The 16,228-nt window shown below is 38.4% G+C and overlaps 1 protein-coding gene across 13 annotated transcripts in view; it reads right to left on the bottom strand.

Moving 5' to 3' along the window:
• Window positions 1–10,193: 10,193 nt before the first annotated feature.
• Window positions 10,194–16,228, bottom strand: part of ADGRL2 (adhesion G protein-coupled receptor L2) — a 387,495-nt gene continuing 381,460 nt past the window's right edge. For 11 of the 13 annotated variants that reach the window (XM_050977761.1, XM_018912304.3, XM_050977757.1 and 8 more), the window contains one exon: window positions 10,194–13,843. In XM_050977761.1, the coding sequence (XP_050833718.1) occupies window positions 13,089–13,843 (755 nt within the window). In that variant the 3' untranslated portion in view covers window positions 10,194–13,088. The remainder of the gene's footprint in view (window positions 13,844–16,228) is intronic. The other 2 variants (XM_050977767.1, XM_050977768.1) reach the window with 1 other exon arrangement.

Genomic DNA, 16,228 nt, shown 5'->3' with positions numbered 1-16,228 from the left:
AGTGGCTGAAGTAGGAACAGCAGTGTGATGACCTACAGCCTCTTTAAATCAAAAGCAATGTGCTCACTGGCTGCTGTTATCTGCAGAGTCTAGAAAGATGATGCAGGAAAAAAAAAACCCAACTGATGGCATTTAAGATTTTATATATCTAGTTATCTTCTCTTTCAGTAGGCTTTGAGCAGAAAATAGAGTGAGTAACTCGTGAAGAAAATTCTCTTTTGTTTTTGTGCATTGTGGTATCTGAAATGCATAGGGAAAAGCTTTTCCTTATACCCTTGACACACACCTTGAGAACCACTCCCATTCCACCCCTTGAAACAGTAGAAGCTGCAATATCTGTGTAATCCAAAATGTTCCTTTCTCTGGTTTCAACCTATTGCTTAATAAATGAAAAATAATATGTGTTGCCCTGAAAAAAATATGCACAGGCATTAATTTCAGAGTTGGAGCTATTTGGATGAAACTATAAATGCACCAGTTCTGCCAATAACTAAACAATACTTTTTTCAGCTTTATTGTTGGAGCATTTTACACTTCCAGCATGTGATATGCTTCTGATCATACACCGTGCATTGTGTACTCTTTATAATTATGTCACTATGACTAGTTGCTAAGGTTGAAACAGGTAACTGCCACTAGAAATCTGGAAAGTGAATTAATTAAAACACTTTGTTATGTAAGAGAGCGTTGTCAAATTTCCCATTTTCTGTCAAGTTCAGAGGTATGCTAAAATGCTGCCCTTTGGAGAAGAAAGTAAAAAAGGTATTGTTCTTTCAGTTTTATTGACAAAGATTCACTTCAGATTTTATTCCAAATTCACGTGTCTCATGCCAAAATCTAGGCTGTAATTGCAGCTTGTAATTCCCTCCTATTGCTCAAGCTTCCCTTGAGCAATAGGAGAGAACTTAGTAGCCTCTGTAAGCACATCAGCGTAAGAAGAAATGAGGTCAGGGTGTAAGCAAAGATTATGTTGTCTGGAACATGAAATCAGACCCTGTCACATTTTTAAAAAAATTGTGACAGGTAAATTCTCAGATGGAATTTATGTTACATGAAACTCAAAATTTGGGCAATAGGTAAAAGAAGCATCATTCCCAAACCAGGCATTCTGGTGGCATTTTGTGTCAGGGCCCAGGAGGGGAGCACTGGCCATGTCTGCTGGGCACACAGTGTTGCTGTAATTGGCTCATTCTTCCTGTAGATGAGGGATCTGTTGTTGAATCCTTTCCAGATCATTCCAAGTGGGGAGGTCAGCCCCTGATGCCAAAGGCGTGACTGTTTTAATTTTCCTGTTATACTTCTATCTCTGCAACAATCTTTCAGTTGGACTGGAGTGAGTGAACAGCTGGTTTTTGCTCCAGGTGCTGCTTTAAGAATACAGGTTCTAAGTCTCCCCTGACAGTGAACATGGTTTATCTGTGTTTCAGACAGTTGGGAGAGAGCATGAGCTTCTCCAAAGACAAATGGTGTGTCAGCAGCCAATTGCAGGAAAGATAAAGGATTCCAAAGGCTGTGAATATTGCAGTCAACTATCCAGGGCTTATTTAATATCCTTTTATTCCAGCTTCTTTCATCACTTTAGGCTTTGCTAGTCAGAATATAAGTTGTTTGGTTGAATACATTCACAGAGTATGATACAATAACTGCTGCCCTATTCCAATAGAGAGCAGATTACCTGTATGTCTTGCTTGCCCTTCTACTCTTCTTCTGTTTCTATAAAACAAGTCTCCCATCAGTCTTTTCCATTTTCTTTTTTTTTTTTGATCATCATCTTCTTGTCTCCTTTGAGCTGCTGTGAACAGGAACTGAAGATAAAGTGTGTGTTTATAGGCAGTATTTTAAAACAGCTGCAATTTCAGTGCTGGACCAACCCTCTGGTTAGACAAAAGCTATGATGTATACTCTATAATAAATGTCAGAGCAAAGAACTAAAAAACATCCTATTAGGAGCTAGCAATAGCCAGGAAATAAAAGAAGAACCTGTGTCAAAAAGCAAAAAATTTCAAGAGCAGAACAGAAGTTCAAGGGTAACAAAGAAAAGGATCACAGCCCTTTTGGTGAGTAAATACTTTTAGACAGGTATTGATCTAGTGGGCGAAAAACAGCGTGTGTTCTCCTTTGTGAAATAGCACTTACTGGGGGTGATGCATGTGGAACAAGATTATGAGAGGTGAAGAAACAAAGCATTTCTCCATGGCTGGAAATAATTTTGAAAAACTGAGGTATTTTTGCCTTTATTTTTAATGTCCACTATTCAAGTCTGAGAATCAACAAACTGAAATACAGAAAGATTCTTGTAACGATCCAAAAAAGAAATCATGGTCTCACTGAAGTCAGCAAAAACTTTTGCCATTGATTTAACTGGGGCCAGGGCTTCACTGCAGGCTTTTCTGTTATGAACAGCAATCTGGTGCTGCTGGCAGAACAAAGCATGACAACAAAGAAATACATTGCAAAAGTTCCTGTCTTCTGCTGTCTTCACTTTTTCACCAGTTGAAAATGTTATTTACTGTGGTCCAGTGCTGGGCCAGTACATGGTACCTGGATGAGTTGACATGGATTCCTTTACTCTTAGAGTCTTTTGGCTAATGAAATAAATTGAATATGTGTAAGTATAGATGGGTGAGTTGTCTTGTTTCCTACGAGGAAGTAACACACTAAATCTTGTCATTCCCCACCCCCCAACTGTTCAATTATTCGTTACCTGTTGAGAGAAAATTGATTAAGTAGTGAGCATTAAATTTAGCAATGATTCTACAAGAAGGAGTGCATGGATGTGGAACAGTTCTGGCTCTGTGATAAGGTAGTAAAAAACAGAGGGGGAGAGCAGCAGAGAGAAATGGCAGGAAATAGCACCAGACACCAGCCCTCACTCTGTTCCCCTTAACTGGTGCAGGTCTGCAATAATCTCACAGTCCTCAATCAAAATATGCTAATTTTGGATTGGCATAAATTGAGTCAAAAACTTATTTGGGCATATCCTGCATGCTCTTCCACTCCCTGATGTAGCAGAATTCCTGCTTGTGTACTGACTTGTAGCTACAATGAATCGATTGTGATAATCTTTCAGTATTTCAGGAAAAATATTCACTGAGAGTTATATCAGGAGGCCACAGTATTTTTCCATAATTCACCAAAGTCCACCAGGTATCTTCCTGATCTCTCAAATGTACATTCGAGAATTAAATTTCATTCCTGATACTAACTTTTTTCAACTGGATGCTTTCAGTAAGTCAGAATCACAGGATGATTTGAGTTGGAGGAGGTCTTGAGGATCATCTGCTTCCACCTCCCCTGCCATGGGCAAGGAGCCTTCACTACACCAGGCTGTGTAGAAGTCCTGATGTCTCCAGCACCCAGGATTCACAAACTGCAGAGTTCTGAGCAGATTCACAGCTGGTGAGCATTTGCTTGTTTGGAGCTACCACTTTTTCCTTGCCAAGAATATATACTACTTTATTCTGTGGCACACAGCAGCGTGATGAACTGCAATGTCACTTGGAGAAACTTTAGATCACTGGCTCTGTTTGTGAGGACAAGTGAGGACTAAATATTTGATATGCAAAGCCCTTTAAGCATCATCACCATCCATTCAGCAGAATGTACCTTTCCTGTAAGCAAGTGGTGCTGGGTGTTTGAAGATGTGAGGCTCAATCTAACTTTGTACCACCCATGGAGTACATGACTCAATGCAAAAAAAAGTCCTTTAAATTGCTGCATTTGCAAATGGATACTTTATAAGCCAGTTTCTGGCTGGTGTTGCTGGCTCTCACACAGGGTATGCAGACCACCTTAAGAGCAGTCTGTCTCTTCCCCATGAACAGACACCTTGAAAGCTATTCTATTCCTGATACATTTAATCAGAAACTTGTGAAACAGGTATAATTTTCTGTATCACAGAGTGAAAAATAATGAAAAAGGAATTAGATTTTATTGGAAGGAAAAGTTTATTTAATTAGTTTATCTAAATAGTAAGTTGGCAAGCTTTTAGAACCCATCTGATTGCAACTAGTTGCTGGAAGCCTCCTTTCAAATTACTGAAACTTATGAATCAGTATGTAAAGACACAAATCAAACAAGACTAGTGTTATTTGAACAATTTTCTAGATCCTAATTCCTCTGCTCTAAAAAATATATTTGATGTTTCCTTTTCCTGACAAATGCAAATCAAATATTAACTGATTACATTTCAATGCAGTCATTATATTCTATGAAGGGGTTGAGGAGAGGGCAAAAAGAAGAGGAAGAGTTGTTTGTTTTCACCAGGGTAACCAAGTTCTTTTCTCTGTGTATGTTTAGTGAGTGAATCAGACTGCTTTAGCACATGATTGCTTAGATTAGTAATTATTCAGGAAACAATACTGCCTTGGGAAAATCTATGGTAATAAAAAAGAATTCTGGATAGGCTGAATAACCTTTTCAGGCAGATATTTATTTTCAAATGAAGCCATTTTTTGTACAGTTTCTAGTCTTTAGAAAATGCATTATTGGTTGGTTAAAAAACAATCAGATTGTTAGTGTTTAGAGTGGGGAGCTGAGGGTGGCAGTGAGATAAAGCACCAACGGATGGTATGCTCAGATCCATAGCTGGGAAGATGCTGGGCTTTAGGTATCATGTCAAAGGACAATATCAGCTGAATCTATGCATCTGTACTCTAGTGACAACTGTTACTATTACCAATATGAACAGATAGCAGGTTCTAATTAAAGTTACAAGCCAGAGGGAATAAGCATTAAGAAAGAAAAGAATAATTCCATGAATAAATAGCAGTTGATTTATCAGTTCACATAAAAGGTCTAAACATCAGTATTTGAAATTACTTTAAATGCAGCATCTGTCAAACCACAGAACAATAGTCAAGTTGACCTAATTAGAACACTTAAAACTAAGCATATTCTTAACTTGATATGGGAGACCAAGTAGTCTCATAAGTGCCTGCTAATGTGCATCAAATTTTGCTGAGACCTAGAAGAACCTCTCCTGCAGCAGCTACCTTCTGACTTTGAATGACAGACTATTCAGAGCTTAGCTTTGTGTACTTTCTGCAACTGCATCAAGAGAAATTTCTGTGTGCTCACCACGAGCTGGATCATGGAAGCAAGTTACACTGCAGGACTGTAGCTGTAGGTTCTCCTTCTTTATATACTGGTGTCACTTTTGCTTACTTGCAGTATTCAGTCAGGGCAGTAATCCTTTAAATATGAGACAAATATTGTCTCTGCTTACACTTTTAGCACTTCTGAGAATGGACATGGACCAGATTCCTTAAGTGATGCTGAGAAGCACAGTACTGTGATATTTACAGCACCCCTGCCAGGGTAACACTGCCTTGCTGGTACTAAGCCTTGTTCTCAGGGAAGGGTGTATTCATAGCCTTAGAAAACTTGCCTAGATGACCTATGGAAACCCTGTGCTAAGGAAAATCCCTAATCAACTTTCTCTTGCTAGGTGTTTTGACTGTTTCCTTCATTTTCAGTGATTTTTTGTGAGTAGTAGAGTTTTGGTCCATTGAAGTAAGTTGTTTTTTTGTTAAACTGGATTTTGAAAGGGTGCTTTGAAAATTTCAATACATTGGAATGAAAAATTTCTTGACTGTTTTCTGTAAGCTTATCGTGATCTGGCACGGCCAGGTCATATATATGAATCAACAAGCTTGAGGAGTTAGAAATGGCTCTCTGAACTACTTTGTCAATTTACCCAGACAGATTGACACTACTGAGATTTTTTTGTCTTGCCTTGAAGGGGCAGCACCTACTGGTGCTGTAAAGAAGAGAAATGAGAAAGGGCAAAATTAATTTTGCACCCCATTTGCTTTACATCGTCCTTTTATTTTGTCCATCTGTCTGTATTCCTTTTCCTCCCCTGCTTTTGAAAAACGGTCCAGGCTCTTCTGGCAACCTCTAATGTGCTTGGAAACCATCACTTTTTTGTATAAACTTGCACTTGTTCGGGCTTTGTCATGGAGATAGCCCTGTCATCAGTTATTTCAGCTATGTTCTCCTCAGGAAGGATTTTAGCAGTAGCTCCTCACCAAGCCACTCCTGCCTGAGGGATGTGGAAGCTGAGAGCCCCAGGCAGCATTTGCAGCCATAGCATGGCTGTCACTGAGCTTGGGCACCAGGGAAGTGAGGGCTGTGGGTGGCTGGGCAGGGCAGGCTGAGGGCTGCCCACTGTGCCAGCCCCAGTCTGGCTCTCTGAGCTCCTTAGCTGCCAGCTGAATGTGGGAATGGGGGTCCTGAGTGTCCCTTGGCTGGAGAGCACCTCCCACCACCTTGCAGGTCCCCTGGCAGGGTCAGTGCCACCAACAGGGCATGGCCCTTCTGTAGCCTCACCCCATCTGTCACGGGAGAGACACCGGGCCAGAACCTGAGGTGCTTTTGAGTGCAGGCAAGAGTCATGACCCTTTCTCAAAAGGAACAATAAACCTGGTCTGGTCAGAGCCTTCAGCTTCCATGTGATAAAAAGCTGGGAGAAATTTTAGAGCCCATTTTCCATAGCAGAGGGATACAAATAGCTCACAGAGATTTGGAAAGATTGTCAAATGCAGCTCCTGCTGAAGCAAGGGCAGATCCATGGGTGCTGCAGAGCTCTGCAGGGTGGCATTTACATCAGAATTACTCCAGGCTAGTTACTGTCAGGATTTGGGCTTCAGCAGGGGAAGGAAGGAGCTCCTTTGTAACCTAATTCCTGGATTTTGGCATTCACTGGTAAGCACAGCAAGGCAGTGACACTGCTCATGGCTCCTGGCTGCTGCACCCGGGCTGCACACGCACAGTCACCAAATTTGGGATGGTAAAAAGGCTTTACTGACAAAAACATACATGTCTTCCAGATTATAATTAATTCTGGCCCTGAAGTAACATTTGTTGTACCTGGGATTTAAGTGCCTAAATTCCACCAATATTTCACTTTGAACAGTGAAGTGCTTTTTGGGTCTGACGTCTAGCAGATCCACATTTAAGCACAAACTGCAGGGGAAACATTGCCAAAAGAGATGTAACTGCTTAGAGCAAGAAAATTGTGCCTCTCTAACATACTAAAATTAAGTCAATCGTGCAGCTGTTGAGACTAGAGGGAATGGTTGATGTAATTTATTTGGATTTAAAAAAGAAAAAAAAAATCCATATAAAAATATGCCTACCAAGAAGCCATTAAAGCAAATGCGTATTAAGGAAGTGAGAGCTAAAGTAGTTGTGCATTAGAAACTAAGAGGTAGAGCAGGATTAAATGGTTGATTTTTTTAGCATGACAAAAGGCTAATGATCTAGTGCCCCTGCTCAGTTCAGCTGGTGCTATCTGAAATGGGGATGAGCATGCTGCTGGGGAGGTGGCACTGTTTGCTGTTAGCACAGAATTACTTCAGTTAATCAGAACTAGGGAAGATTGTGAATGACCTGGGTTAACAAAGTGAATAAATGGGCAGTGTGATGCAGATGAAATGCAGTGCTGAGAAATGCAAGGTTGGGCACACATTCAAGAGAATAATTGGAAGTATTTGTAGGCTTTGCTGGGCTCTAAATTAACCATAACTGTTTAGGTCATTACTTACTATGTCCAGCCTAGTGGAATAGTGTGTTGTGAAGGGATCCTTATGGAAACAAAAGATAATGCCAGACCATGGGGGGTGGCAGCAGCACAGAACAGAAGATAAAACTCCCATTCATAAATTAACATGAACCCATAATTTTGTTCTTGCCACATCTCTTAGAGCATACTGACAAAAAGTAACTCTGAAGACTGGCAACTAAATAATTAAAGAGGTGGAGGATGCTGAAAACAAGGGTTGGTTTAGCAAGAAGTAATAGGAAACAGAGGGCAAGTATTTAAAAGACTCAGTGGCAGTAAGAATACAAGTTAAGAAGCTCCTATTTATATTGTTAGTGCAAAAAAAAAAAAAAAAAAGAAAAGTAGTATATATAAAGAGAATTAAAATGAATTATTTTTTTCAGGAGAACCTCATTAACCCTTGGGAATCAGTCTGTTAAGCAATCATGGAGGCCAAATGTTCAGCAGCATTATGTTATTTTAAAACAATTCTATTGCTACAATAGCACTGGATCAGTTATTCCAATGCTATATTCAGAGTTCCAGCTTCTCCATTAAAAAAGCCCATACAGGTACTCACCTGCTGCCTCCTATTTGGGAACCTGAGCTTTTAATGTGCACTGATGTTTTTGTACTCAGCTTTGCTACCTAAACTTCAAACTGTTTGGCACTGGAGAGTCTACATTGTGCCTGGGATCCTACTTCACCATATAAAAGAAGGTGTGCACCCAAGGAAGAAATGGTTCAGTACACAAACTTTGCCGTAGAAAAATATTCTTTATGGAGCTACCTATTCTGAGTGTAATTTATGCAGCTGTGATTTCCCCCATCTGGGATCCCAGAATGATGTCTGCAGCAGCTGGTGCATGATATTGAATGGTCCTTTAAAATCTCCTTGCTGCTGAGTAGAGGCTTGTGTGATTTTCAGTAGCATTTATAACCACTCAGGCTGCACCATGGTGTGATCCCCTGCACATGCCAGGAACTTGGATGGGGAGCAGCTGAGATTAATGATGACATAATACACTAAGAAGAGAATTAATGCTCTTAGGCATGAATTAATGAAATACCATTGAGAATTTATCCTGCATGAATAAAAGGATTTGGAAGTTGTTGTTCTAAAAACCACATGAAGATTTTACTGAAAAAAGGCCCAAACACTGTTGAAATAGACGGGGTCCTAAGGAACCCTTACTCCAGACTTTTGGCAGAGCCAGATGATTGAGCTGGAGCCAGTAACTGATTCCCTACTAATTTACAAAGTGTTTGTGTAAATGAAAGACACAGATCTCTTGCTTCCAGGGTTGTGACAGTGATAATTTTTTATCTTCAACTCAGTGCAAAACTGTGGTGTCACTGTGGAATAGACACCCAGCAAACCAGTGGCATCCATAAATCTGGGATCCTCATCCACAGTACAGCCAAGATCCTTGCTTACTGAAATGGTAGCACTGCTCTTCATAAGAGTGGGAGGTAATTGTCACCATTTATTTATAAAAAAATTAAGGATTGCTTTACTGTGATCTCTCTGGGGTCTCTTTGCAGGATTACTTAAAAACTGAAGGATTACTGCTGAATCCCATCTTTTTAAGTTCTTTATTGTTCCCTAGAATTAGTGAATTAAAATGCTGTATGTGTATGTCTATATACATATATATTATTGTCTACCTGTAGCTTCTCTTGATTTTGAAAAGCAATTTTATTCAGGGATTAAAAGTTACACTACTCTATGTTGTCATAAAATCAAATCTAGAAGAGAAGTTTTGTTATTTTTGAGGCAAAGGAGGGATAACACCAGCTACAGTACACAGGGACCATTTACTTTTTTTTGCTCTGTTAATGTCTGTTCTGAGTAGTAAAAAAAAAAAAAAATCCTTAAAACTTAGGACATCAAGTATGACACATATTTTATCCATAATTTATGGCAACTTGAAACACCTTTTATTGCCTACATAAGTGAATATATGTAAACTTTATTAGTAACTTCATTTCAAATTTAAAATAAGCAAAGGTGTATTGTAGAATTTACAGATAAAGGTTAGTTTTAACTACGTTATTACCAGTGTTGCATTTCTTCATGTTATGGTTCACTTATGTAGAATTGAGATGTATTTTATATTAGACAATGCATAGCACCATTATACAACAGTTCACTAAATGCACATCCCATTCAATCTTTTGTAGGAATTAATATAACTGGACTGAAGTTACAAGGGAGAATTGGACTGAGCCAGTAGGGTTAACACTAACAGGAGATTACCAGCCATAAGAAAATTACAGCTCTTCTGAAAGACAGTGCCTAAAATAGCAACATAGTGTGGGCACCATCATAGGAACTGGTTAACTGATGACCCTGAAGAAATACTTGTTTCCATTAATTCTGCTGCCATTATTTCGCTATTCTTGAACTCTTCCTCTGAATTCTTTGTCCTTCTGATCCCAAGACAAGATGGCAGGAATGTTAGAAGAGAACATAAATTACAATAAGCTTCAAGTATATAATTATACTGTAATCTACTACACTGAGAAATTACACCAACAGAAATTTGGCAATGTATTGGCTGCAAGCCAATCACTGGACACTTACTAGCTCAACACTGAAAAAAAACCAGGCTCACTAAAAAGCAACATCTACATTACAAAGAAGCTAACAAAAGAATTCCCTTATGATGCTTAGGTTGAGCTGGTTCATCTTAGGTTAATCAGCTACATTTTCTTGTTTTATGAATACTTGTTACATTTGTAGTTGAATATGTATTTAAGATCACAATGCTACAAACCTTTCTCCAATATGTAGTTTTGCCACCTTTAGTTTGACACAAAGGAGTAATTGCTTGAAATAGGGTTGAAGATTCTCCAGAAAGTTGGTGATGTTATTAGGTCATGTGTACTGTAATTACTTGACTACAATTTTGAAATCCTTAAGAACATGATTTCCTAGGTAGAAGGCAGCAAGTATGCTTTTGCCAGACAGACTAAGGGAATAAATGTTTCTCCACGGAGTCTGCTGTGTACTCTGAATCAGCAAATTCTAAGAACTAAGTCCTGTTTCATAGAGACTTCTTATTTTTAAAGCATCTCTACTAAAGAAGTAAACCCCTTCTTGTTGTAGTGTGTTTTGATTAAATTTTCTATGTTTCAGTGACTCTACTGCAAACACAGTAACTTTTAAGTATTAAGGAACTTACTGGCAAGAGTTACCAGTGGCTGATGGTGGAGATGCTTTTTTATTTATGAACAATTGCTACAGTGTCACAGTCCTGAATAGATATATTGAGGTTACCTGAACCCCACAGCTCCATCTCAGCCTGGATTTTAGTTTTATAGAGCTTGAACCTTCTCAACAGTGGGAAGCCTAGCCCAAAACATTCTTCTGAAATCCAAACTTCTTAAAAATGCATTGACTTATTTTCCAAAAGGACTTTATATGTTCCAATGCATCAGAAGGTAATGATACAACTTTCAAGTGAATTTTTGCTGCTGTCATACAGGAAGTCATAGTGGCCACATGTGAAACTGTGGCCTCTGTGACGATGGGGCCTTAATTTGAGAGGTATTTGAAAGAACGCAGTTTAGGAAGTAGTGACAAATGCAGTCCTTGATGCTGCCTTTGAAAGGCCCTGGGTGAGAGGAACAGAAGAGGCTTCGGAATCAACACAACAAAGATTTCAGACTTCCAATTTAGCTACTGATTTGTGGATAACATCTTGGGCATCAGCTGCTTTCTGCAGCTCTCTAGCTTGATAAAAAGAGGGACAGTCATGCTTATTTATCTAACACAAACCAGTGCCATGATGGATGAATTATTTAGATAGCACTCAGAGTGCTAGCCAAATGCTGCTTATTTGTGTTTTCCCCACTGCAACAATGTATCTTCATCACTAATAATTAACTGCTAATTACTGTTGCCAAGAACATGAGAGTGGTGTTAACCACCTAATTTTTAATTTCAGTGCAGATGCCTACTAAAAAGTTATGCAAATATATGACTTTACAGTACATTTTCCTAATGACCCTGCTATATCTGGGTTTGATCCTATTCAATCATGACAAAGGAATAGTAAAGATGACCTGTCTTCTGTAGAGCTATAGACTGTTTCTGTTGAATTCTTGACACTTAAATCATGAAATGCAAAGATGCCATTCTAGGCAGGACACATCTGGGTTGAAGGACTGCTGATGCCAATTATGCTTCGTACATAATAATGCACATTTTACCTATTTGGAAAAAAAATTCACATTTATTTACTGTCAAACAGGTGTTAAACTTTACACTGGGTATTAGTGATGGGCTCGTTATTACAGGTTTACACAAAGGGATGAAAAAAGCAGAATTTTGTTGAAACCATTTACATTTCATTTGATTTTTTTATCATAAAATAAATTAATTACTAAATATAGGCAGAAGGAATATGGAAGAGTTATAGTTATGTTTTATTTATTTTTTTTTAAAGGACAGGCACCTTTTATTCACGAGAAAGCTTGTGATAAGTGTCCAGTGTCCCCTTTACCCCTTACCACCCAACCCTGATTAAAGAATGAACAGGGAATTGAGTTACAATCTTTGTTAGCTACACCAAATTTGTGCAAGGCTTGGCATAATTGGCTTCTAAAACAACTTTCTCCCCAATTATGGTTTTTTTTTTGGCAATAAAAATTCAAAACTTAAGAATAAAAACTAACTTGTCAAAGCAGAACACTGTTTACAGTGAAAAAATAAGTGAAAACAGGTAGAACTTGCATTTTAAACAAACTATCGTACTATGAACAGTGTAAGAAAAACAGCTTATAACATATGTGCAACCAAGAGCTTTTCACAATATTTTCTTCAAACTCTTTAAAATTATTTTTTAATGACAATTATATTTCAGTTGGACACAAATGTATTTATTTTACCCTAGCAATAGAACAAAATATAATTTCTTTAGCCATTTTTTCATGAGAACGGTTCATTGTACAGTTGAGGAAATATATGAAATAAGGCCTGTGGCTTGATTGCTAGTGGTTAGACATGTATTCAATCTTTGCCCTAATGGAAAAGATTTGCAGTGAACTGCAAATTGATGCAGAATATCTCTCCTGCTTTTGCAAGTCTTGTCAGGAACAGTAAGGTACAGTAAATTTGTCCCACAGGATTTTAAAGCCTACGCCTTGTATATAATACAATGTAGGCCTAGGAAAAAAAATGGTGCAGCCATATTTACAAATTTAGTTCACAAACTGCTGCAGTAAAATGGCTGGAAAGTGTTTATTTCTCTTTTTTTCCACAATTTTGTTAAATTCAGCAGCAGAAGATATCGTAAATACCTTGTTGGTATTTCTTTTCTTTGTAACAAATAATTCATTTTAGTATACTCTGTGTATATACAAAGTTTTTGTTTTATAAAAATTCACAGAACTGCGAGGTCCAGTCATCCCTGTTACTGGAGAACCACAGGGTCAACAGAATTGTCTCTTCGAGCGGATATGAGGGAGCCTTCACAGGGCCAATTAAGTCTTTTTAATACTTGAACGTGACCTTTAATATTTCTTTGCTACACTATTAAAGGCTTGTCACCAGTTGCATTTGTCCTTCTCTAACATCTCCTTCTGGAATACATCCTTCTTTGTTAATGGGAATGATATAGCCGTCGCTATTACCCCTGCTGATTTGATAGTACATCTGAAGCTGATGGCCAGCTCCTAGGTTTGGCATGCTCTTGTAGTAAATGTCCTCATTTTCACTCCTCCTGGAAGGAGAGAGGTCTTCTTCAACGTCGGGGCTGCTCTCTGGGTAGGGAGAGTCTCTGAGGTTGGGCATGCTCGTGTAAAGAGAGTCTCTGTTGGGGGACTGGAGGTGGTCGTCGGCCTCGGCTGTCAGCTGTGAGACGTAGCTGTCAGTTCCCTCGGTCTTCACTTTCTTCTGGGGCTGGTACAGAAGGGAGTGAGTCCGCTGAGGGATGAGCGGGGCCTCCAGCTCTTTGTGGTGGAGCTCCAGCCCGGGGGCGTCACTGTGCATCAAAGATGAGGCGTCTGCCACGATGGCGTCATCTTCGCTACTGCTCCCGCCGATCACAGCCTTGGCTGGCAGCGCCCGCTCCAGGTTGTGGTTCTTGCTGCTGCCCCGCAGGTTGTTGTGCACTAACTCTGAAATGATCATTTTCTCAAAAGCTGTATCATTCAGGCTTAGTCCACAGTCTACGACTTGCACGCTGTCGTTATAATCTCCGTTGCGCAACGAGTAGCTGTTGTTGAAATTACCATTTAGCGGTAGAGTATCCATGGCACTTGTATCCCTGGCATTGTTCAGTGAATGTCCTGAAATGGAAAAGGACAGCTCTGGTTAGTGCCCTGACAAGTTTTTATCACATTTTTATTAATTTTTTAAATTTTTTTTAACAAAGTTCTTTAATGTAGTTCAGGACAAAGTTGTACTTGGAAGTGAAACTTGAGAAAAGTTAGTTTATTGAACATTCCCAAATGTAAAGAGATGCACACCTTATAGGAAAGATGCATTCTAAAAATAGCAATGTGTGTTTCCTGTGGGGAATCGTGGCATTTGAATTTCGTAATTTAGTGTCAATTATGTGACTTTTCCACAAGGAACTGTTCACTCCATGCCCTTGCATATGTAATGCAAAGCAATTCATTTGGAAGCATCTATGTTTTGAAGTACGTCACCATGATTTAGAAAAAGAAAATTAACAGAATTTGTCCTAAACAACACTAAATTAAAAAGGAATTAGATCACAGACATAACTGAAGGTAAATGTACAACATAAACCCACATAACTGGCAAGCAACTACTTTAACAACATTTCTAACATTTTTTCCTGTTTTTTTGGTTTTGTTTTTTTTTTGGAGATGAAGTAAAGAAAAGAATGAAAAAAAATGGATAAATACAAAGAATTCATGTTAAACAAGGACAGCCATCTTTCACACTACAGGGACCAGGGCCCACAAGCACCATCCAACAACACGATAGACAGCAGGTGGAATGACTCACTTTGGACAACTCACATCATGTCTGTCTGCTCAGGCTATCTGGCCTAAGAGTAGCTGATATATAAAAGAAAGTAAAATGATTTATTGTAACATGATGAAGAATTACTGAGCTTCTCAGCAACTTAGTCAGAGCAAGGGTTCAGCAAATTAGATTACTAAGCAATAACAGCTTTTCTTTTCCCACTTAATGCAATTTTTTTGCACTAATATTCTGTCTGCCAACAAAGGCCCCAGGCTCCTAAAGGTCAAAGTTTGCCTGCAGTCTGCATCAGTCACAGTGACAGCGCTGAATGAACCAGAATAGTTAATTAAGAGCTAGGCCCACAGTTACCATGGGCATGGAAGTCAAATGCAGAAATGTTAGGAATTTCTGTAAGTATGGGTCACAGAAATTAAACCAAAGAATAAATATTAGTTGTGGAATGGGAAGAGGAAATCAGCCATGGCTGATATCTCATAGCTGTTGAGGGAATGACAGATTGGGTAAGTCTGCTGAAAACATGAAAAGGAGTTTAAGAGGGGGGAAAATGAAGTCTTATGATGATTAAAGTCTTTATGCTTTGGGTTTTGGCTTTTTTTTCCGATAACTTGATAAAGAAAAGGTTTTCCTATAGACACAAAAGACATGTAAACTATGACAGCACAGTGCTTCCCAAGCAAGCAAAGCAAAAAAAAAAAAAAAAAAAAAAAAAGAAAGAAAAAAGAGAAAAAAAAACTTTGCAAGAAACAGTCTGAACCATGGAAATCAGATGGTTAGAGCATTCCTAGAAAAGCACTTTATCTACAGATATGTCTGGAAGTAAAGAAAGAATGAAGTGACTTTACTGAAATGAGACTGACCACTGTGAGGCTGCTGCATAATATGCAAGGCTTGGAGGAGTATAAGGGAAAAGTTTTTTGGAAAAGATTTTACATTTTCTCATTTTGTGGATTTCTTTTTTCATAATTAAAGCTGCAGCTTATCCTAGAAAATTCAATATTCCCTGGAAATGTTGTTTTCAATTAAAAAGAGATTGCATTTTCTCATGAAAAGATTTTTGTCCTCAACTTTGAAAAATAGAGTAATCATTTCCAAATAAATTCTTGGCAATTTTCAAGTCATTTTGCATTTGTGTTATTGCTAACTCTTCTCCATGTGTACTGATTTTAACAGTGATGAGGGTTGTTTGAAAAGCCTCTTTAAGCTTTGATTAAACAGCTATGTAGTTTTGCAATTTCATGTATGTTCCAAGATTTTTCTTGCAATGGATTTAGCTGTGCAGAACATATGGCATTTATAAAAGTAGACAACACATGGACCACATGCTGGATTCATTTCCCTCATGAAAGTGATTTAATTCTGTAATTTTTATTTTCTTTTCCTCTGCTAAAGAGATATCAAAATACAAAATCCAAAATCCAAAATGAGTTTTCTATGATATTCTGCAGAGTTAAGCATGCTAGAATATATTCAAATTGGTTTGATGAGGCAAATTTTGTTGCCCATGATCAGGTAATTAATTTGAAATCTTTCACAGCCTGTAGCAAGATTACTGTAGGAATGTAAAAATATGAGTAAATTATTAAGCATTTCGGCATGATACTGCTTTGGTTTTAAACAGCAAATTATTTCAGCATTGCATAACTTGTGTTACTAATAGGGTTTGCTACAGACCTCATGGTATTTCCCAAAAAGCAGTTTGCAAGTACTTTTTGAAT

Source organism: Serinus canaria, chromosome 8 (genome assembly GCF_022539315.1).
Source record: "Serinus canaria isolate serCan28SL12 chromosome 8, serCan2020, whole genome shotgun sequence".
In the NCBI taxonomy this organism is placed as follows: Eukaryota; Metazoa; Chordata; class Aves; order Passeriformes; family Fringillidae; genus Serinus; species Serinus canaria.
This window is presented reverse-complemented; position numbering and strand designations above follow the sequence as displayed.